General features: G+C 38.2%; 1 protein-coding gene across 6 annotated transcripts in view; it reads left to right on the forward strand.

Annotated features, from left to right (window-relative positions):
• BICD2 (BICD cargo adaptor 2) overlaps positions 1-24,032 on the forward strand; it is a 97,149-nt gene that overhangs the window by 67,369 nt on the left and 5,748 nt on the right. For all 6 annotated transcript variants that reach the window (XM_085302383.1, XM_085302378.1, XM_085302377.1 and 3 more), the window contains exons 3-6: positions 5,943-6,095; positions 8,439-8,891; positions 10,109-11,128; positions 12,219-12,370. In XM_085302383.1, coding sequence (XP_085158509.1) covers positions 5,943-6,095; positions 8,439-8,891; positions 10,109-11,128; positions 12,219-12,370 — 1,778 coding nt within the window. The remainder of the gene's footprint in view (positions 1-5,942; positions 6,096-8,438; positions 8,892-10,108; positions 11,129-12,218; positions 12,371-24,032) is intronic.

Raw genomic sequence — 24,032 nt, forward strand, 5'->3', positions numbered from 1 at the left:
TATATTAGAATGTAAACAAACGATGACAGATCTTCTGAATAGTACATGTGGCRAGTACAGTAACCTGTATAGCTAATGGTGGTTAGTAATGGATTGCAAATTAGTTAGAAATACCTGGAATAGCTTATTTTACAGTCCTCCAGAGCTCTAGGTAAACTGAGCACTAAGCCTGTTAGACGAGGAGTGGGATGCAGGGATATTCACCTGTATCACTAGCCCTCTTCTCAATTCTGGATTTTGCTCTGTGTGAGATGTTGCTTCTGTGAAGAAGTACCACTTTCGAGGAGTTGGCTAGCTTTATTGTGGCTGTTATATTTAGGAAATTAAACATTTGTGTATTTGGAAGTCATGATGCAACTCTTGTATGTTTTATAGTTATTCTATCAATCTGTAGTTCTAACAATAGAACGGGCAAAATTTTGAGAAGCTCTTGTACCTCCAGCATCTGAAGAARCAGGAAGAAAGGGGCATCTTCAGGAGCTCCAGCCACGCTTTTCGGTGCTGTGTTGCTGTGTAGCTGACCTACCTCTCTCTCCCCCGGAAAATGTTTCCTGTTGCAAGTGACTGAAAAAAGCCTTGTCATAGAAGTGACCTTCATTGTAGTAGTGAACATTCAGGTTTCCAAACCTTGGGTTCGTATCTGATAAACAGTTGGACCTAAAGGAACTTTCCCCCTTTTTCTTTTCAAATATTAGTGTTTTGTTTTTATATCTGTGACAAAAAAATATATATGTATTATTTAAGAGCTCAACACTTGAAAACTAAAGGAAAAATTTTTGGTTTCTCATGCAGAAGCCCCTCCAGGAATATATTCCAGAAGTATCCCAGTCTTTAATTACACAGTTTTGTGCTTCACTGCTGCAGGACCCCTTTCCTCATGTGTGTAACAGTTGTATATACAAGGATACACAATTAAAATTGCATAGGCAGCTGTAAATTTGACATGTAACTTGTTAGTTGAATTAATGCATAGTCATTGACTTGAAATTTTCTCTTTGGACATAGAAAAGTTTCATGGTTGGATCTTGAGCCAACTGCACCATTGGTATTTCATGTAGGTAGGATATCTAACTATGAGGATGTCTTTCTGGAATGACAGCTCTGGAAATAGAAAGCAGTGTATCATGGAATTGGTAAGGTTGGAAGGGACCTCTGGAGATCACCTAGTCCAACCCTCAAATGAGTGGCCCATACGGGGATCGAACCCAGGACCTTGGCGTTATTAGCACCACGCTCTAACCAACAGAGCTAACCATTAATAGAGACAAAATTCAGAAAAACATTCAGAATGCCTCTTTCAAAAAAGTACTGAAGAAGACAGTAAGTTACATAAATGTCCTAGAAATAGTCTTCCCAATTTTTGTGCTGGTATTTAGTAAAAAGTCTAAGAGGTGATGCTTTATTAATTTCCCCCCTACACACATGCACACACAATGACAGCAACAGGATGTGTGTTAGTTGCCATCCCTTCCAGCTACCCTGTGTGTCTTCCAAAGAGTTTGTATCCTTTTTTTGTGCATCTTTCCCATGAAGAACACAATGTGTGTATGGTTTGGAATGATAATTTCTACAAATATTTGTTGCACGAAGCACTGAATGTAATACTAGAATTAATAATAATTTGAGCAAACTAAACTTGATGACTCTGTAATAATGACATGTAAAACTTGATGACTCTGTAATAATGACATGTAAAACTTGATGACTCTGTAATAATGACACTTAAAATTTGCTCCAAGTATGCATGGCATAGCAAGGAACTTGAATCTGACCTGTGGCCTTATGAGCTGATGAAGTTCAATGTAAAAGAAAACGTACTAGTGATAAAGCTTCACTTGTAAGATCAACCTATATTTAACAGGAGAGCAAGCAGCTTGGTAAATGCAGTGGGCCCCTTGGTACTTATTGTGGAATCAGGGAACTTTATCAGCTTTGATAGTACTTCTGGGATAAGGCAGATCTGCAACCGTTGTCCAGACTTTGACCATTAGGACTACTTTGTTTTAGTGCAGGTTTTTTAATTTGTTTTGTTTTAAGTGTACTTCTTTGAGAGAAAGTAGTCTAAGTAAATTGTCAAATTTCAGTGTCACCTACCTTTTGAATTAAACTGTTGTTGCTAATTAGGATGCTTATGCAATTTGGCATTTCAAAAATTGCCCATGAGTTAGATGAAATCTGTCTTGATAACCCCCATCTACCACCAGGAGGGGTAGATCTTTTTCTTTTAAAGTAATGGGGTTTTCTTGTTGCTCGTTCTTGGGGAGGGAAGGCTGAGCCTTTATAGACGGCGGCTGGTGTGTTGCTGGCTGAGACTGGGGAATAGGAAGAGAGCGTTGTGATTTATGATTCACTGCGATCTTGTGGAGGGTGGTTTCGACACAGGGATTGTCAGTGGTCTCTTGAATGGCAGCCAGAAGGGAAAGTCTCACTAAGAYGACAGGCAGACAGCAATTTCTTCTGTTCTTTGTTCTTTGATGTGGCTTGTCTGCCTGTAAATGATCAGCTTCAGGGATCTCCTAAGGATTTTTTTTTTCTTAATCTCTTCTCTTTCTTCTTTGAGGCTTAGGTATAACAGGCTCTTTCTGTAAAAAGACCTGTCTAGGACTTTAGCAGGATGAAAATGCCAAATAAAAGCTTTCTAGCAGCAAGATCAATGTGTGATCTGTGGTCCTTAGGCAGAGTGAAATCACTTTAGGATGTAGCCTCTGTGATCAGTCGTCTTTGGGATAGGTGGGATGCTTCTGTGCAGTGCGGAGTATCCTCTAGCTGAAGAAGTTGAGGAGGTTTTGTCAGGGAGGTGAATGCTCAATAGCATCTCATGGCCACTAATTCTTCACAGAGGGGGGATGGTATTTTTTTTAAGTGCAATGTGATTTGCTTTGGGTAAAATCTGAGTTTTCATAAAAGAGCCTAATCAGTCTTACAGCTCCCTCTTCTCTGCTATCCTTGGCTGGGTTGGAGGAGGAATAAAGAATGCCTAGCTGCGTAACTGAAGCAATAATAATAATAATAATAATAAAAAATTAAAATCACAGGAGGGTTCTGCTTCAAACTCATCTGTAGGTCAATTCATCTTTCAATTTTCTATACTTTGAGTATGAAACAACACCTGTGAGAGCATGTGCAATGTATGTTTGTCTTGAAATACAGGAATATGGATTTTTTTTGCTTGTATAAATATAAAAATCCAATGAGGAAGAAGGCAGTTAACTTCTTTCCCTCAAAAAAAAAAAAAATCCAAATATTTGGTTAATTATTTGAAATAGCATGGGACCCAGTTTAACCTTGYAGCTTGCAACATGCACATTTATTTGACAAGAAAATGCTAAGAGCAAGCCGAGTGTACAGCTTGCTAAGCAGCCAATAAATCTAGGTTATATCTTCCTTCCTTGGTCAGGAAACAAGGCAGCTATTTTTAAATCTGCCCTTCCTGTACACATTGGAACAGAATGATTTTCTTTTTTTTTTTTTTCTTGTGCTGGATAGAACACAACGATATTTTCACATTAGGTAGTAAGGTTTTGCTATTGCTCTGAATGTGACCGAGTGGATTGGATGGAACTCATTCTTTCTGTGGTAAATAATGGTTGCAGTGACTTTTCCAGACATTGACCTCTRTGAAGATTAAGTCATCATTAGGTCATCAAGGGAGGAACAGGAGCAAAGCAACCTGTTCAGGTTTGGGGGAAGAAAGGAGAAGAGAAGATTACCCATCGATCTGTGGGAGGTCTTCCACTGGATTTCATTTATTTGAGAATGGGGCAAGTAATAGAGATGACCTCCTAATTTGTATAAAACTCAGTTTGATGCAAGAACCTCTTGCAATTTTAACTGTTGAACAGTTTATCTGGCTGTAGGCCTTTTCTGCCAAAGGTGAGGTCTCAATCATAATCATTAAGGAGAAGTTATGACATGAGTTTATGTCAACCTGTACCTTTTAGTCGCCTAAAGTACTTCTTTCCCAGTGGCACTGGGATTTGCATACAGATAGACCAATATATGCAAAAATATGTTTTGAAACTTCAGTAATGTTAAATGCTTTTAGATCCTTGGGGAAAAGGGGTAGTGAAGCATAGTGTTATTAATGGGATAGTTAATGATGGAGCTTCAATTTTGAAACTTGACCTTGCAGTCTAGGTTTTAGTAGAGACTCTGAACCTRACTAAACTACTTCTGGCTGGAAGCTTAATGAATCTGTCAGGAGGCTTCCAGCTTGAGCATGAGTTGAGTCTTAGCCTAGGCCTGGTTTTGCAGTGACATGGCATAACCTCAAGGGAAAAATACCTGTGTGGGTGAGGTGGGAGAATCCCACAAAACTGCATGACTCTCTGGACCAGACATTTCTTCAGTCATGAAATACTAGTGCTTTCTGGGAATGAGTAGAGAAATGCGAGGCATCCTTGGAATATAGCATATAGTAGCTTTTTGTTTGCAGTGTTGTACTSTAGTGTCTGCTTTTAGCAATTAATACTTATTTTAGCTTCTCAAGAGTGCTTGGAAGTCATTTTTTTTTCTTTACTTCTACAAGTAAGGATGCAAGTTATATAGTTTAGTCTCTACCTGACCTATGAGTGAGCTATAGTTTCAATTTGTTGCTCTTACAGTTGCAGTTGACTCTACCTATGAGTTCAGAACATGCTATATTTAAGTCTTGGCATACATTCCTGCCATAAACACAATTTCTTTCTCTCAGCACTTCCATATGTGCCTGTTGGTGGCTGTATTGTATTGTTCCTGTGTATTCCTGTTACCTACTTGCAAGAAGACTCAGGCCTTATTTTATTCATTTGCAGAGATAGTTGCTAATATTCTTGTTTCCAACCAGATGTAGGGAATGCTAAGAGAATATGAGTTTGTGTACCAGAGGATGAAGTCGTCTTGGCTACTCCTGAATTGATGAAAACAGAAATAAGATACYGTAACCTAAATAGCTGAATTGATGGGCAGCCTCTCTTAAGAGCTTGCTTTTGTTTTGAGCAGATCTAGAGCTGTTTAGACAACCAGTCCATCTCTTGATGGTTACAGCTGCTAAAGTGCTTGCCCACTATTTTCTGGACAGTTATGTTGCCTGATTTTTGTCAGAAGATATTTTTGCTAATATTTTAGAACTTTTTTTTCCACTTAAGTATGTAAAGACATGAGGAAAATTACTGTTGAAAAATATACTACTAACTACAATGAGCCATTCAGGTAGCTGAGTACATGCTACCTCTATAGTTATTTGAGTGTCTGTGTATATTGACAAGTGATCTAAAGAAAACTGTGCATTATACTGATTTTYATTCTTGTATATCCCCAAATAATATATACACTTTTAAATTTAAAAAGTCTATATGTTAAGGTCCTGCAAAAATTTTCACCGAAAGGAAGGAATATGTTTGAACTTACTGCAGTTGGTYGGTCTTTCTACTTGGAATCTTGGGTTTCATTTGAGCTTTATTAGCTCAATGTCCTTCTCGGAAAAGATTCTTTAAAAAATATTCCCAAATTATTGCAATAGTTGTCAGCGTTTGGATATTAACAGTTCTGTGGAAAATCATGAGCAAATCCAAATATGAACATCTAAGGTAATTTAAATAATCTTTCTCTCATGAAAAGACATACTTAAGTGTTAATGGGTTCAGGCATCTGACTTCCAATCTAGAAAATTTTGCTCTGTTGCTAATAGTTAGGGAGAAAACTTTGGAATKAGTGCTATGTTACCCACTTGCCCATTAACTTTCATTTGAGGCAAGGGCGGGGTGAGAATTTGTAAGAGAAGCAAGAAAACAAAATCTAGTTACTGTGTAAATGACTTGGGTTTCTATAATTTAATTTCAGGGGGGAAAAGTTTGTTTGAATATAATCTAATTGGTTAGTGCATATAAAGAAGGATGAAGTTTCAGAATTAAATTTTAACTGTAGCTGACCAAGTCACTAATGTTTATGGTTTGTTTTTCCAGGTCAACCAGAACGTGGAGATCCAAAGGTCCCGTCTGCGAGATGATATTAAAGAATATAAATTCAGAGAAGCACGTCTCCTGCAAGACTACACTGAACTTGAAGAGGAAAACATCTGCCTCCAGAAGCAAGTGTCTGTCCTGAAGCAAAATCAGGTAAGTTTTCAAAATAGTGGGCATGGCTGTGGTAGCACCAATCACTTCCTATGTTACAACATGTTTCTGTCTTGTTGCCTGAACATCCAACCACTTTTCTACATGCTGCTGTTGAAACTAGAAACTCCATCTTTTAGTACAAAGAGTTGTCCCCTTGGTGTCTTACTCCTTTTTGACTATATTTCTACATGGTCATGAAACCTTATTGCTTCTGCTTTRGCATCCAAGTCCTTCCATTCCCCACTTGTTCTTTGTTAGAAGTTGGATATCTACCACTCTGCTTTGTTACTCAGTTTAGTCTTTTCACTACATTAGTTTTTTGACTTCTTTGCAATACCTGCCATCCTTCCTCTTCCACAGTGTCTAATTGGTGTAATTCTCAAAATTTATTGACACTTCATGCTTGCGTTACCTCTCCAGTTCTGTGCTCTTCCTSTCTTCTAGCTACTTTCAAAAACATGGACCACTGTTGTAGTTGCTCTGTGCTGTTAGACCTGTGTGATTGCATATCTGAAAAGCCACATTTAATTGCACAGTTCCATCTATCTTCAGAGTCTTAAAAAAGAAAACTGCATTTTTGGAACAACTCAAGAATTTCCCTGAGTTATCATTTGCAGAGGTAATTAGATTAGACGTGCTCTTTGGCTCGATTCACTTATTCATCTGTCAACTAGAGTCTAGCTATTTTTCTTCAGGTCTCTGTCAGTCTTATTGTATAATCCCATTCAATGTTCAATTGAGGAAAACAATGTAATGTTGCTGAAATAAAAAGCTCTTGAAGAAAACAAGAGTTTTATTTCCATCTGTTAAATTGAGCACATGGCAAAAGCTTGCTAGGATTTGTTCTTTCTTAATCAGATCTCCTTCTCAGTGGTCTGAATGGAGTTGCCCTACTGAGCAAGGTGTTTGGGATATTGAATGTTTCATGTCTCTCCATATCAATGTTCGTCACTTTGGCTACAGTGTTGCCCCTCTCTGCCCAAAAGAGGGGCCAAGTTGGACCATATATTTTGTCTGATCATGGGGTTTGGGCACCTTGACGTTGTGTGGTAGAGATGAAGGGGCTGTTACCCTCTGCGTGGAAGAGGCAATGATCTGGTAAATTCTGATCTATGTAGTTAGCTACTTCTGTTTTTTTTTTTTTCTTTCTTTCTTTTTAACTCCTCCTCCTTTTTTTTTCTTCCTCCTCATTCTTTGTCTTGGGAGGTGTGAGTGAAAGTTCCCAGCTGTATGTTCATGCTCTTAAATATATTCAAGAATGCTGTTATTCTAGGCTGAGCCAAATTTAACCTCAGACGTTATCTTTTCAGTTGCCAGTAATTATTGACTACTGTTCTTGTGTGCCTGGATCCTTGAAAATATGCTATAATCATAAATATTTGGGTTCAGTGGATATATTGAGAACCAAAAGCTAATTGTTTGTGAAAATGTATTATTTTGTTTTTTTCAACCTTGTGATAATTCTACTTGATGAATTTTATTAAATATTAGTTAACTGAGATAAATAGAAGAAGCTGTCAAGTTTTCCCAGGCTATAACTTGCAAATCTGAATTAACATGGTTGGTTCCTGGTTTTAAAATTGCGTGGTTCAGTACTACCGGAGTGGGTGTATACTGACATCTGAAATTTTTTTAATAGCTGTCAAGGAAAATTTTCTTTAAGCTTTTCCCCCTCTTGTATAATTGTCGGTGTTTGTAAGTTCAGTGTACAAGAGATAAAATTTTACAGCTAAAGAAATTTACAGTATGAAGTCAGATTTCATGCTGCAGCACAATGAGGCTGATTTGTAGCCCTTTCAAGATGTACTGAAATGATGACAACAGAAGTAATAAAACATTTTATTTTGAATGTGTAAAAGCAGAGTTTGATCTCTAGGTGCATCCTAACAGTTCTAAGCCCATTGGCATATTCTAACAGCAGTCTAACAGTGAATCAGATGCATAGCTTTGGGATCCTGGGTTTTGAAAATGCTGAGATCAAATTTGTGGGAAGGTTGGCCARGCAGTTTGTTAATCAAGCACAGAAGGAGTTTGCATAAAGTGCTAGGGAAGCCTGTTCTGTGATGCCTCTGTATCGCATGTTGCATCTCACAACTGTCTTAATTAAGCTGGAGTAGATCAGCTCATTTAACAGTTCGCTGAGAAATTTTATTCCATGGTCTCTCTGAAAGTAGATTAAGCGGGTAGTGTTTACAGTTATAGTACAGAAATTAGACTCTTGAATTGAAAAAAAMCTCCCTTCTCGCCATAGTCAGTGAAATAAAGCATACAAAAGTAGAATTACTTTGTGCCTTGCAGGCAGACATTTCCATTAGCAGTTTTCTCTCCTTTATGTATTTCCAGGTGGAGTTCGAAGGCCTGAAACATGAAATCAAAAGGCTTGAAGAGGAAACAGAATTTCTCAATAGTCAGCTGGAAGATGCCATACGGCTGAAGGAGATCTCTGAACGCCAGCTTGAGGAGGCCTTAGAGACGCTGAAGACGGAGCGTGAGCAGAAGAACAATCTTCGCAAGGAGCTTTCTCACTACATGAACATTAATGACTCCATGTACAACAGCCACCTGAACATCTCTTTGGATGGACTGAAATTTAGTGATGAAGCCACAGAGCCCAATAATGATGAAATCATGAATGGATTTGAACAAAACTGCCTCAGCAAACTTAGCAATGGCAAGAATAATACATCAACTCCCAAGAAAAATGAAAGCTTCCCTCCAGCCCCAAGTTTGGTTTCAGATCTTCTGAGTGAATTAAATATTTCTGAAATCCAGAAACTGAAACAACAGCTTGTACAGGTAAATGTGTTTCTGAAATGACTATGTATTTCTAAATAGTAGCTAAAGTTTATTCAAAATTAATTTCAGTCTTCTCAGTATCTTACGTGACCATTGTACAATATGAACTATATTTGTAAAATCTCTGGGATTTTTTGAGAATTTGAGGATGTTGAATGTTTGCTGATAGAAGTCTATAGCCTGCTTTTCAATCCAAAGAAGCTAGAAGTCGGTCATGTCCTGTATTTGGAGGAATGTCAGAAGGCATTTTCTCTGCAGTACGTTTTGTGCCTACTTAACTCACCAGCAGCAAGAAGCATAGCCAATGAGTGAAATATTTTCTCCAAAAATGGTAATTATTCCAGACATTTTCATCTTCAAAAAAGGGTTTTTTGTACACCTCTGAAAAACCTTGTGCAAGATGAAGAGTCCTGTTTTTATGTACTTCATACAAATACCAACTATATGTTGAACAACCCACTTGGTGAAATTAAAYCTATTCCCACATATACTTGTCTGAGAAAGCAGATTGTAAATATATAATATCTATTTTCTGTAACTAGTTCTAAGACCATATATCCTTAATGAGTGCCAAGCGTTTCTGTGTTATATGCATGCTACTGGAAGCTTAGAGAGTTTGAAGGAAAGCATGTGTTTGTGTTGAGTAGAAATCTTTTAAAATTACTTTGTCAATAATTAAATGAGTTTTAAAAAAGGCCTTGTGGAAAAATAATTGGGCTTTTTGTAGGTTTTTTCCAAATCAAAATTTACATTAACAATTTAAAGTTTCTCCTCTATTCTTGAAGTCTTTCATTTTGTAATATCCTAATCTGTCAGAAAATTTTCCTTTAATCCAAATTGGACTATCTTTTAATGAAACTTTAAGCTTCTTTTATTGAGTAATTCCATGCTTTCCAAAATATTCTTCACAATTTTCAAGATAGTAGTTTTTTGGGGTTTTTTTTTTTTTTTTGGATGAAGCCCCCAACCATGAAAGAAAAGAAATGCCTAAAATTATGCTTTTTTTGGAATGGAAATAACAAAGATTTGAGGAGAAGCACTATGCTTGACATAGTTTTGGAGTAAATGAAATAGCTTTTTCCATAATATGCAAGTGATTAGATTTCTGTAACTATATGGATTTTGGCTATGGCTAACTTGTTTTCTCTTGCAATAAAATAAAGCCATTTGTGTGATACTGATTTCTTTACATAGATGTCTGTTTTCATGCGTTTCAGATGGAAAGAGAAAAGATGAACTTGCTAACTACGCTACAAGAATCTCAAAAGCAGCTAGAAAATACACGTGGAGCCCTCTCAGAACAGCATGAGAAAGTTGGCAGGCTCACAGAAAACCTGAATGCAATGAAGAAGCTCCAGGTCAGTAAGGAACGTCAGTCTGCCCTTGACAATGAGAAGGACCGAGACAGCCATGAAGATGGAGATTATTATGAAGTTGACATCAATGGGCCGGAGATCTTAGAGTGCAAATACAAAGTGGCTGTGGCAGAAATTACTGACCTTAAAGAAGAACTTAAAAATCTTAAGGCCAAATATAAGGAGTGTGAGTCTAAGTATGAGGAGGAGAAGAGCAGATATGAGACWGACAGCCAAGCTCTCACTGAAAAGATCACCTCATTAGAAAAATCCAGTAGGCATGATAGAGAACAGGTGGCCAGACTGGAGAAGGAGCTGAAGAAAGTCAGTGATGTTGCTGGAGAAACACAGGGCAGCCTCAGTGTAGCCCAGGATGAACTAGTCACCTTCAGTGAAGAATTGGCCAATTTATATCACCATGTCTGCATGTGCAACAATGAAACTCCAAACAGAGTGATGCTGGATTACTACAAGGAAGGTAGAGGAGGACGCAGCAGTCCAGAGACCAAGGGAAGAAAATCTCCTATTCTTCTTTCTAAAGGGCTGTTATCTATAGAACTAGGAAAGGCAGAGAGTGGAAGTGGTGACACCAGCCCATCTCCAGTGTCATCTCTGCCATCTCCTGTGTCAGATCCTCGGAAAGAACCAATGAACATTTATAATTTGATTGCTATAATCCGGGATCAGATCAAACACCTGCAGGCTGCTGTGGACAGAACAACTGAGTTGTCTAGACAGCGTGTTGCCACCCAAGAACTTGGGCCAGTAGTGGACAAGGACAAAGAAGCTCTCATGGAAGAAATTCTGAAGCTGAAGTCCCTGCTAAGCACCAAGAGAGAACAGATAGCAACTCTAAGGACTGTGCTGAAGGCCAACAAACAGGTAAGTAGGATGTTATAGGCATAAAAGTTGCAATCTCAGGGAATTAGGTCATGAACACATGAGAATTTATCTTTGAGGGCATACTGCCATTCCCTGAAATCAATGGGACTTTTGTTGCTGGTATTGGTCATAAGGCTGAGAAAAGGCAGGCAGTTTCATTAGAGGCAGGTAGGTGTTCTACTATAAAGCTTGAGTGCCAGGCCTTGTGACTTCTGCTTGTCACATATTCATTTAAATTTTTATTTAATATAGCTTCAGTCTAGTGTGTGTCTAAATTATTCTAAAATGAAAATTAAACTAAGATGAAGAGGCAATAATTATTTTGTACTTGAAAGAATTCTGATAATTACCCTTAAAATAGTTCTTAAATTTGTCATCTTCTCTCTCAAATTGTCTGCAAAAATAAAGCCTTTCAAGATGAGGGTGTGATATAAAAACATGGTCAAAGGAGAATASGTGACAAAGGTAAAATTAGCCTTGGGGGTTGGACTATGCCACTTGGTACACATTAGCAATGTAGTAAATTAACTGTCATGAGACCATCATGTGGCATGCTTCATGATGCTTCCTCTGAAGATAAGGCAAGTTGAAACTGTCTCAAGAAAAGAAAGAAGAATAAGGATAGAGTTGTTCAAGAAATAATTAGATACTTTCAAAATTTTCTTTTGCACATATTTTCATGTAAAGGTTTTCCAAAATATGCAAATACAGAATGCTTTTTGAAGGTTGGAGAGCTGTACAAGCTATTGCTTGAATATGTGTAAATATAGAGATAGTAAACAGACTTTTTCTGTTTTGCATTGAATTATGCAGTGTTTATTTTAATAGTTGGAGATAAGTGCCTCTAAATGTGTTTTCTGTAACTTCCTAGATTCTGCTATCATTAACTTGCCTAATGGCAATAGKAACCCTATATGTCTGATCTGTTTCCAGTGTTCAAAAATGCAATTTTATTTAATGTGTACAAGAGAAGTTGGCCAGAAGTGTAAGTAAATGTTTCATAATGTGAAAGGTGGTGAGAAATCTCTTAACCAACCACTTTGTGAAGGGTTTCGTTAACAAGTACGTTTCTGTTCTTGGTGAACAATAGACTGCAGAGGTCGCCCTTGCCAACTTAAAAAGCAAGTATGAAAATGAGAAAGCTATGGTTACGGAGACGATGATGAAGCTGCGCAATGAGCTGAAGGCTCTGAAAGAAGATGCTGCTACCTTCTCTTCCCTGAGAGCAATGTTTGCTACAAGGTAAAGAGCATGTGAACTCTCTCTGCAAATTACGTCATTTCTGGCTTGTGCGTGGGAAGAGCAGAATWTCCTGCCCACAAGCAGCAAAGCTGCTTGTGTAGGGATTGGAGGGAGGAGGGTGCTTTTCCCAAGGTTGTTGCTTAGTAGTGTTTGTCTGTGATGTGCTCCTGGCAATGAGGAAAATGCCAGAGATATAGTATGTTGCCACAAAACAAGAATTTGGTGTGGGATATTTACTTAAGAAATTTTGGATGCAGATAATCCCCAGTTCTTAAAGCGCTCAGCTCTCAAGAGGAATGGTGTTAAGGATAAAATGAGCATTCATTACACAGTGATGATGAGCAAACTTCAATGTATATCCTGAAGTTATTCACCTTGCAGTTGGCTTCTCTGTCATTTCATTTACCTGTGAGCTAATCAGCATTATATACGTCTTCAGAACTTGCTTCTGCCTTTCTTAGCTGTGCTTTGTGGTGTGAATGGACAAAAATACCTGCTGATGCATCATTTGCTGTACAAGTGATAAATGCCATTTTGATCTGCACATTGCTTACTGTACTGTCATTGATTTCCTCTTTCAAGTCTACACATTTCTTCTGGGAAACAAAATCCTTTTACAAAATCCAGATCTGTTTCACAGCTGGAAATATTCATTTGGCTCCTGTGTGGAGATGATCCTGGAAAACAAACAAAAAAACCCAAAACACAAACAAAACACCTTTGGATAAAAGTAGTCAGTCCAAGTTTGACATTCAGAGAGACAGCCCATGGTGATGTTGATTTGCCTGCATATCGCATCTATTGCCTGAAGAATACAGAGAAAAGAGAGATTGTAATAGTCCCTGTTTAATGCAACTTGATACTTAGATACTTTGCTGGACTTGTAAACTAACTCAAGGGGAGTGGAGAGTCTGTATGTGCTGAATGCTGCTTGGTTCTCCTTCTGCTCTGCAGAAGTTGTTTTTAAGCAGAAAAAAATTTCTTTCTGMAATCTGCTAAAAACTGCCACAGTAAGGAACCACAGGGGTTGTTTATGAGGATTTATGAGGCTTTTCTGTCTTTTGTGGGGGTGGTTCTGCAGCAGCTCTCATGTCCCTTGAGTAATCTCAGGCTTCCTGGTGATGCAGTCTATCTTGGCAATATCCTTGCAAATGGGTGAGCGTGGAAGGGAGAAGTGGATTCCAAGAAATGCTAAAGATTGAATCATGGGAGCTTGTTATTCTAGAGAAAGTAATGCCCTGCACTATTGGGATTTGTCATACTCTCCTTCCCCTCTCTGCTCTTGTGGAGCAGAATTGCAGTTTCTTCATTGTTACTGATAGATCAGCTGGAACTTGGGAGGAAAGAGGAAAAAAGAAAGCCATTATTTTCAGTTATTTTTCCTAGATGCAGATAGCTCGCTGTCTAARTTATATACAACCTCAGTATGCTTTTTCTACATGTTAATTTTCCTGCCTCAGTGTGAATGTGAGACAGCAACTGTGAAAATGGTTTGGAGAAGAACTATAAAAGAAATGCTGGAGGGATAATTCTACCTCTGCTTTTCTCTTAGTTTATTACCGTATGGACGTCAATCTTTTTTTTTTTTTTTTTTTTTTTTTYTGAAAAGGCAGTAAGGAGGATTCCCTGCCACAGAGGAACTGGAGTCAGAATAAAAACTTCTCTGAAGGCAACAGTCTTAGAGCTCTGCCCTGGGTCCTTGCTGGGACCTGTGTGTAATTAGAGGAGACAGGAACAGGCTCGTTCCGTGGGCGCACAACAGATTCYCCTGCTTAAATGAACAATTTCCATTGCTGACCTTATGCTCTACTTCATACCTATAGTGAAAAAACAGGGAGCCAAGAGCAGAGCAACACGAAGAGCACTCAAAAGCCTGAGGATAGAATGAGCAGTGCCTTGGTCTCCAGAGCCTGTTATCTTTTGAGCATTTGACTACCCAGTCGTGGCATGGCGGAGGAGTAGCCRGGTTTGTATTTCGCAGCTAACCTAAGGCAGGGGCAGTTGCCGAGAACATCGTTCTCAGTGTGCCCCGTCCTCTTCAGAACTACAGAAGGCATGCCTGCTTGTCGAGTGGTGTAGCTGCCAGGGGGACTGGAAGTGCAACTTAATCACATGTAGGCATTGCTGCTGGGACACTTTGCAGCTTTGCTTCCCTTAAGTATGTTAGGTTTTAGAAGGAGCCTGTATTTTTGTATCAGATGCAGTAATAGCAACTGAAAACTGTTACTGTGGATAAATCCCTACTTGATCTCTGGTCAGAGAGGATTAGTAGCATGATTGGGGGCTGAATGCGTTTCTCTGTCAGTAGTTGTTTCATCTAAGTATTCATTGCTTCAGCAAGGTAGATGTGGAAGGCACGTTCTTAGGGCTTTTGGTGAAGATAATCTCAAATTGTTTGGAGTGATTTTTAGGTGTGATTCAAATATCAGAAGTATGTAATAGCACAAATTATTTCTTAACCGTTGCAAACAGCCTGATAAAGGAGCACCTCCTAACAGTCTACTGTAAGTCTTATTTCTTTGCCTGAAAGGTTTGTATCAGCAGAAGCTGTTGTAACGTGGTTGGAGCCTTCTCTCTGCCACATTTCTGTGTTGTGTTTTGTCAGTCTGAAATGAAGCAGACTTGCACACAGATCTGCCTTTTCCATAGGAAACCACCTATTTTTGTAGGATGCAAGAGAAGTTGTAACAAAGCAGGCTGGGCATGAAAATAGYAACTGACCTAATTTCCTTTTCAAAGTAGGTTAATCCTACTAATTTGACAATACCATCAGCTACTGTTAATAAGTAATGAAAATACAACAGGACCTGAGCCTGGAGACAAAGGAAGGCTTGCAAAATACAGATTAATAGCTTCCAGCATTAAGGGTATTGTTGAGACTGTAGCATTATTTATTTTTTCATTATTATGATTATTATTATTATTATTTTACAACACAGAGCCTGAAATTAAGCTGTCATACAGAGAAATAAATCAAGACTTATCAAGACAAGTGCTGCATTACATGCATGATTCAGAGAAGTACAGGCACTAACTGTACTGTTCAAGTCCAGATTTTCTTTGTCAACATACATACGTTGCTATTGTATGTATAAATAAGCCAAGAATGCTTGGGCCAGATTAAAGTCTGCCCTTTAAATCTGAAAAGTGGAATTTATCTGCTTAATTAGACTCTAGTAACTATTTATCAGTGCAATCCAATGTTTTGATGTTTCATTAGTAAATTCTCTCTGTGCTGGCAAAAAGATGCAATCACTTCCTCCTTTATAATGCAAAGAGAAGTTGAATATCTCTTTTGTTCTACTTTGTCCAGTAGATTCCTAGTTGTTAAAAGACAGCCTGGATGGCGATAAATGTAAATAAACAACAAGGCCTGACCATGCAACACACATTCATTAGACTTCAAACTGCAGCTTTATTATCAAGATGTGAAGTTGTACTTCTCTTTTATGGTTGTCATCTGCCTTCTGCAGTTTACCTGTTATCTGGAGCAGGTTTTGAAAGAATATTCTTCTAAGAAATATTCTTCTAAGTTCATTATACAGAATATACTACTGTGGCTATTGTTTCTGGGGGGTTATAAATGTATTTACTTAGAATTTAAACCAGAATAACTTGTATTTACATGAGGAGATTGAACACTGGAAAGGAAGGGGTCACTCTTAGAGTACACGCACAACATGAAACTAATAATATCTGCTGTGTGTGTGCTTGCATTCTAAAGAATAAATCCTTGCAAGTTGGAAAAAGAAAATACAGCTTCACACAAGCTACTTTTAATAAAAATTCTCTGTAGATGATTGCTGCCTTATATAGTATAAACTGATAACTGGTTTGTTTTCAAGTGCAATCTTAAATGTAAGCTTTCAAAAGGTATAAAAAGTCTTTAAAATGCAGTGCTTACTCTCAGAGTTTTTATTGTATCGCTTAATACAAACAAGTGTGAAGTGCAGAGATATGTAGTTAATTCATCTCAGAGATCCTTTTTTCAAGTATTTATCTTGAAATCTTATATGAATCAAGGGGTGACTTTCCAACTCTTTGTTGAGCRTATGAGCATATGTTGCGGTTCATGTAACCAAAGCCCTAAGTTAACAGCACCAAGTAAGGAAATAGYAGCAAATGAGAACAGGAGTTCCCAAACTGGGGGGCATATCTCTGGTGGTATTCAGGTCATTTCTAAGTGGTGAATAATGGAGTGTAGAGCTCCAAGCTATTCATGGTGTTCCCTTGAAAAAATATTTAAGCTCCCATAATATTTTATGGTAGGTTTAAAAATATTGTAACAACCATTTAGAGGGTTAACAAGATTGAAAGGTTTCTATGTAGACCAGTATAAAGCTATACTTAAATGTGAGGAGAGGTTTTTAATAACAAATTTGAGAAAATTTAATGCATCTTCCTTTAAAGCATTGTGTCAGATGAAAGTCTGATTCCTTTCTTTGCTAGACAAAGAGCTTCTCCCAAGTGTTGTGGGTGAACTTGAACTATGTCCTGTTTTCAGATGATTTCGGGTGMGAGCAAAGCATAGATTCCTCCTCTTGTAGGTCACCGTATGTTTCTAGATTGCCTATAGGTATTTGTCTTTGAAACTTGCAAGAGAGTTCCTAAAACTGATTGTGAGGAAAAATACAGTACTAAAACAGATACGAAAAAAATCTAACTTGGAATTTAAGCTAGAGATTGGTATGGCTTAAACTTTCAGCAAGGAAGGAGGGAGTAAGACGACCTACTTAGGTAGACCATAGGACTCCAGTTGTTGCTTGGAGAGGACCTTTGAATCTGCAATTTCTAGAGTGTGCTGGGAGTGTCAACAGAGCAAAGATATGCAGATTTAGCAGCCAGAGACTGAAGTTAAAAACTGAGACTACAATGCTAGAATAATAGAGCTGGTCATTAAAAGATGGTTAGGTGAAGAATATAAGGTCACTGTGACCATCACTTTGTAGCCGAGAAGAAAACACTAMGAAAAGTTGGCCGCAGTTTGGATGAGGAGGTATTTCTAAAAACAATTCCACATTAAAAAAGGAAAGGTTACTTTATTTTCTTAGGCTAGGCTTTCCCTTGGGTTTGATTTGCTAGACTTTATCTAAGTAAGCATCCTTCCAAAAACTCTATTAAATACAGAAATTGGCAAAATCCATATGCAATAAAAGTACAGAGTGGCTTTTACCTTTCTTTTTCATATATTGTGTTTTTGCAGTTTTTCTGTGCTTTGATTTAGGCTTTAAGTCTGTTGGGGCTCTTTAACTTGCATGTTAAGTGCTATGTGTACTCATGGGAGGACACTATTCTCTTCTCTCCAGAAGTGCCTCTTGTGTGAGTTTACAGCCAAGCTCTTCTTGATGGAGTAAAAGGGGCTAAAAACAGCCAACCTGGCTCCTCACTGACTTGTTTGCTAAGGGACAGGCAAGGAAACCATACAGTTTTATTCATGTGGAGTTGTACTTGACCTAATAAACCCTGACGGCCTCTAGCTGGCTCTGAGCAATGACTTTGGATACCTCTTCACCCCCTCAAGTTTGCTGCTCATGTATTTTCTCTTTCTTTTCCAGAACCTAAGAACAAGTAAGGATAATATGAAAACAGATGTTTTTCTTTCCTCTAAAATAAAACAGTAAAAGAAGCCCAGCAGAGAGCAAAGGCTTTGACAAGCAGTGAACAAATGTGTCTGGATATAATTAATAGGTGTCCCCATGTTCCAGTGTTTCATAAACAGTAAATAAAAGGAGAAGCAAACTCTGTAAAAGTCAGCAAGAGAAGTAGCAAATGTTAGAAGGTGCTGAAAAGAGTGACGGCATGTAATATGAGACTAAAATTATAAAGTAGTAATAGTGATAAAGAAACAAAGCCGTATTTTCTGCCACACACACAAGAAATTAGCAGCTACTTGTTGTTCATTAATGGAGAGAAAGTTTTAAATGCAAATATACTTCAGCATCATACAAGCTCTGTCAGATTGGTCTTCCAGGTATACAAAGTATTTAGGAAAGTATTCTTATCTTTGTGGGCATTGAAGGCCTGCAGAATATAAAGGATCTTAAATTTAAGCGAAGTGCAGTGCAGTTGTTACAGGATTGAGAATTACAGCTACAGGGTCTTTCCACTGGATTATACATGAAAGTATTCAACGTGCCTAAAAATATTCCATTGGATGAATGTGCAGAGGAGTTGGATACAGAAAATGTGATTTTGAAAATTTCCAGGAATGGGATTTCCAGACCGGATTAATGAACAGGGTTTGCCTTTTATTCCTGGTGCCAGACCTAGAGATGATGAATGATGTCTGGAGAGAAAGTATGTGGGCTGCCAGCACCCATGAGAGTAACAAGACCATGTGATAAACATGATGCCAACAGACAGCAGTGATTTCTTGCACATAGTCATAACACTGAAGTGCCTATTCTAGTGCTTCTGGCAATTGAAATGTATAACACATGTGATGCTGGATATCTCAAGGTCCAAGTTTGGCTGCCCCTTGTAGATAGGCTCTCCTGGGTTGCAAAAAAATCAGCTCCTGCTCTTCTCTCAGATATTTTTTAAAGTGTCCACATCTACACCACTAATTCCTGTGTGCCTTGGCACCTTCTGAAGTCTAGTAACCGCTACTCTACAGAGAGTGAAACTCAAAAGATGTTCTGTGATATGACAGTAGTGCTGTAGAAATATTCAGAATAAAGAAAATACCAGCTTTTGCCATGTAGCTTGTCTACCTTTTGTTTTTCATCAAAATGGGAAAAGTTGCTTTGAAGTATCTTACATGGAAAATACCTCAGCGGCACTTACTTCTATCAATAGTCTTTTAGCTAGGGAAGTCAACTGGTTTAGCAGTAGACACAGAGTCTCAGTGCTCATAGTCTGTAGAGCACAGAACATACACCTAGCTGCAGTGCTGCATTGAGGAGAGGGACAGAGAGGTCAAGGTTAGGTCCTCCACCCCTTGCTACTCCTTTCGGTGAAGAAAGGGGAAGAATATCCTGCTTTGCAGTAGCTTAAAAGTTCATTCTAATTAGTGGGATAGGATAGCTAATTTCGTCCTAGATGTAAAAAAGAAAAGAGTTTTTTCTTTTGAATTCTAGGAGGAAGAAATTGCCCTAAAAGTCTGTGATGTTTCAATGAGAGTTTTTATCAACAGAGGTTTAGAAGAGCTGTAGTGTCCAGCTATGTGATGCCCCTGAGTACAGAAGATAATTCTTCCCAGATGTTACGAACTACAAAAGAGATTTATCATCTGGTTATGTTTTTAAATAGCTCTTACTAATGGCTATTGATTACATATGGCTGATTATAAACTATCTAGACAGCTATAGGCTAGTTGTAAACTATAGTCTGTTCTTGGTGAAAATACCAATGATTTATATAAATAAGGGCCATAACACTTGCTCTTTTTAGATGTATAACTCAGGTGAGTTTTCAGTGCAAGATATTGAAGAACTAAGTGCAGATTAGTAACTGGCTAAGGTTTCCCCAGATATACTTGAGTTTATTGTCTCTAATCCTAGATTTTCTAATTCTGGCCATTCTTTCTTTTGCCTTCTTCGGACTTAACGCTTTTTTGTTCTTAAGAGATCCTTGAACACATTACTGCTTTGAGTTTGGTCTGTGCAGTATGACTCAAGGTAAGAGAGTGGCTTAATATACTTCATGAGAAGTGTTTCAGATGCTCACCTGGCAGAGGGCCTTGGTCCCACAGTTGGATCTGTGTAAATTTTGGTCCAGCTTCATTTGGACTACTGAGCATGCCCTGGTCATACTTGCAGGATTAAGCGCTTTAACACTTTTGCTTCAACTTGAGGAAAAAAAAAACACTTATTTTTGTGGATATGTAATCACACTGGATATACAGTATGAGCATCTTCCGGAGAGACCAGCTTAGTCAGTGGRGTGGGTAATAGCTGTGGTTTAGCAGACTACTCTGAAGGCATGCCTGTCTTCTCCTGTCAGTGCCTCATAACAAGCCTTCATTTTATGTTTATCTTGCATGGTGAGCTTCTGACAAGTCTTCATATAAACCTTAGCCCTCCACTTAAACTTTGGACTAGTATAGAGATTGACTCTAAATCTTATCCTCCGTGCTAAGGAGCACAGCTCCGTGGTGCCTAGTGGTTTGCGCAGTATTGGTGGATTTGTCATGCCTAACCCATGGTGCAAGGCCACCTTCTAAAAGGAGATTCGATAGCCTAATCTTCCTCCCTGTATTTCCCCTTTAGTGATATAAAAATGCTGCTCTCTGTAGATGAGGGATTTTTCACTGTGGGAGGAGTTTACAATTCTCTCTTTAACACGAATTTATATTATAAAGGTTCCATTTGAAATAGCAGGTGGCAAATGCCCCTTATAGCCAAGCTCAGGCAATGTTCATTCCCATGTCTTTTTAACTGCTGCTCTGCTAATACATTTCCCAGTTTTTAATAAAGAAGAAAAATTGAGAGTTCAATCCTGCATGTTCTAATTTCTAATGTAGGCTGACAGCTTAATCTCTTGAGGTAGAAGTTAAAATAGTTGATATTTCTCTCAAGAAGCCTCCTGCAGTCGAATCTCCATCTAGCAATACTTCTTTCTTGGAAAATTGTCTTACTATTGCCTGCTATTTGTAGGCAGTAGTGGTAGGCAACTCTTGAAAATGAGACAACCCCATTGTTACRTTTTTAAAAGCTAACTTGGCTCCAGATAATGTTTTAATTTCTCGTCATTATATTCAACGTTCAGCATATTTTCTTCTCTGTGTAGGTAGGTGTGTGTTTTAGTTGGTGGATTTGGGGGTTTTTTAAATCTAGTTGATGTTTACTTAAGCTCCTATTTTTGTTGCTGTTAATTACCAGTGATAAGAAAATAAGCAACATCAAAGCTTTCTGTTCAATAGCCACTTAAAAGTGCAAATGTGTAAATGCACATTAGGCTTATGCTAATTTCRTATTCTTCTTTAAAGCATAAAAGCTCAATTATTTTTTTTCAAAGATGTTTTTGAAACAAAGACATTTTATGTTCTGAGCTTCTAATATTTTTGCATATAATATACACCTGCGAAGTATCTCTGCAAATTATAAAAAATGAAGGATATTTTGTTGCATCTGTAAAGCAGCAAAATATATGTACACATACCACACAAGTGTGCTGCTGTGGCTGGTTGTAATAATGCATTAAACTAAAGTAGTGCTGGAGGTTACGTTTTCTTACAGTGGTTAGGGAGAATAACCTTTTTGTTTGAGAAAATTAAATTGGGAGTCAGAGAACAGCAGGAAGGAAATCAGGGCAGATCCCAGTATATGTGTGCAGGCAATGTCTGCATCCAGTAAAAAACCTGGAACTTTTCAGTGCTTGCATTCAGGTGAACTGTTGCTCTATTTTGCATAATGCAGCATTTCCCTGCCCCTGGCCAGCCTTGTTTACATCAGGGTAAGGGGTTGTTTTGGAGGTTTTTTTAGCTGTATCATTTCCCTTGGCTTAAAGATCTGGAAAATAGGCTCAGGACACACCATGTGCCTTTATACTAGTTAACACTTGTCTTCTCCTAATTTTTCTTATACAYGAGAGAATAGTTACCCAGGTACAATAGAAGCAGCCGTTGTATGTATACTGCTGATAACAATGTTTGTTGAACAACTCAGCATTGGAGTTGTAATGGAAGAAGCATGAATGGGAAAAGCTAATGGATGCATTTAAAATAGTGAATGCCTTGTCATTTTTAAGAGGAGTCATATGATGTTTTAAACCTTTGTGCTGGCAGAAAGCTTGATGAGGTAATGACTTATACAATAACCTTTTGAATTGAAAATTGTGCCTTTAATTATAGCTTAGCTCACTTGCAAACTACTGCCTGCTAGATGCTGACAAGTGTTTGAACATGTTACCAGTCAGCTATTGGGTTTGGTGCAAGCGACTGTCTTTGATCAAGAGACACTTGAGTAACACCAGAAATGTTTAGAGATGAGGATTAAGGGACATTAGCAAGGCTGTGTGGGAAGTCCCTGCTCTGCTTTACTGCAGTGGCTTTGTTTTCTTCTCGTTTTCTTTTCTGAAGGGGAAAGACAAGAAATCCGTTACTCTTGCCTTTGTTGGTTTGGGTTAGCATTTGTCTAGTGGATGTCAAACAGACTGCAGCAAGCATCACTCAGCTTCACTGAGCTGAAATCTGGGGGCTAAATTAGTGTTCTGTTCTGTACAAGGAAACTCCAAAACAAAACCAAAAAAAAGATACATTTTGTTTCACAGGAAAGGAGCTGGKAATGCTATGGGGGAAAGCTTCCTCTAAGTTTCCCTTGCTCAGACTGCTTTGCACAGCCTGGGAATGAAACAYGGGTAGAGAGGAGGGCATGCACTTCTGAGCCAGATCATATTTTGCTGCAGTTATTGCAGTTCCTTTCTCAAGGACATGGTAACTCTTTTTGGACGTTACCGTGGTTTGTAGTAGTGGAGCTTTCAAAGAATCAAATCGGGGGGGTGGATGGGTGGGGGCAGCAGGGGAAGATGAGGGTAACTTGTGATACAACCAGGTAAGTGTTTTTTCCCCTCAGATTTATGAGTGGATAGATTCCTGCTCACATAGCAGCCCTAAATTCAAAGCCTTCTGGTATGCTAAGCTACACTGCAGCTGTAGTCCACGCAGGTTTTATATGAATATTTCTGGGTTATTGTATAATTTGTAAAAAAATATATTTTCCCCCCTTTCCACTGTTCCCCTTACAAGCAAATATAATTAGGATGAAGACCTTTTCTTGCTATTTGAATTCGGGGGAGCAGATTTTGATACCTAGTACTATAAGCACAACTGACGAATCTGCGTGTTATTGCAATTTTTTTGTGTCCCTCTCCCACTCCTCGAGTCTATTTTATATTATTTCATGATGATAAATCTCCCTTGAAGTGAGGGGCTTTTTCAGTTCAACATTAAAAGGAACTTCTCAGCAGATATTTTCTGCTTTTATGAAGAAGTTCTATTTTATAGATGCAGCCTTTGTAAATTCTGATTGGTACCTATGAACATTTATTTCTTTACCCATAAACATAATATGTTGATGTTCACTAAACGTGCACTTACATATAAAGACCTTAATTTTTAAAATAGTTCATGATGCACTGTGCAAGTTAAGTAGCTTCCAAACTCTGCGAAAAGGACTGCAGATAAAACAGCTTGCAGGCATTCATACAACTTCCCCTGTAGGGTTCCCAGTAACACTCTGTTCCTTTGTTAATTGTTTCAAAATTAATTTTTATGGTGAAAATTATATAATGGCCACCAGTTATAATGGCCACCACAGTAATAACATGCTAATTATAGTATCCTGTATAAGGAATCAGAGTGGGTTAAAGTGGAGATGTGAAAGATACTCCTCTAAAAATACTGTTCAGTCACCACTGGAAATCTTACTGGACTCTGTCTAAAGTAACAATGTGTGAAGTTTAGAYGATCAGATGGTATTATTTGTTGTTTTAGTAATGATCACATTATAGTTCCTCGTACTGTTTCTTTCTGACTCCGCTTCCAGCCTAAAGCTTGGAATTGATGTTCTCTCTGGGTAAGCCAAGAGTCTAAACTGAYTAATCTTGCCTACTCACTACATCCAGAAGACTAGCTTTAGTACCTATTGTTAATTTTGGACATGAGAACTTTTGCACCAGGCTCCATACTTTCATTTTCCAGGGATGCTGTTAATTGTGCTAT

This window comes from Rhea americana, unplaced genomic scaffold (assembly GCF_003343005.1).
Source record: "Rhea americana isolate MKP2758 unplaced genomic scaffold, rheAme1 scaffold_19, whole genome shotgun sequence".
NCBI classification, from domain to species: Eukaryota; Metazoa; Chordata; class Aves; order Rheiformes; family Rheidae; genus Rhea; species Rhea americana.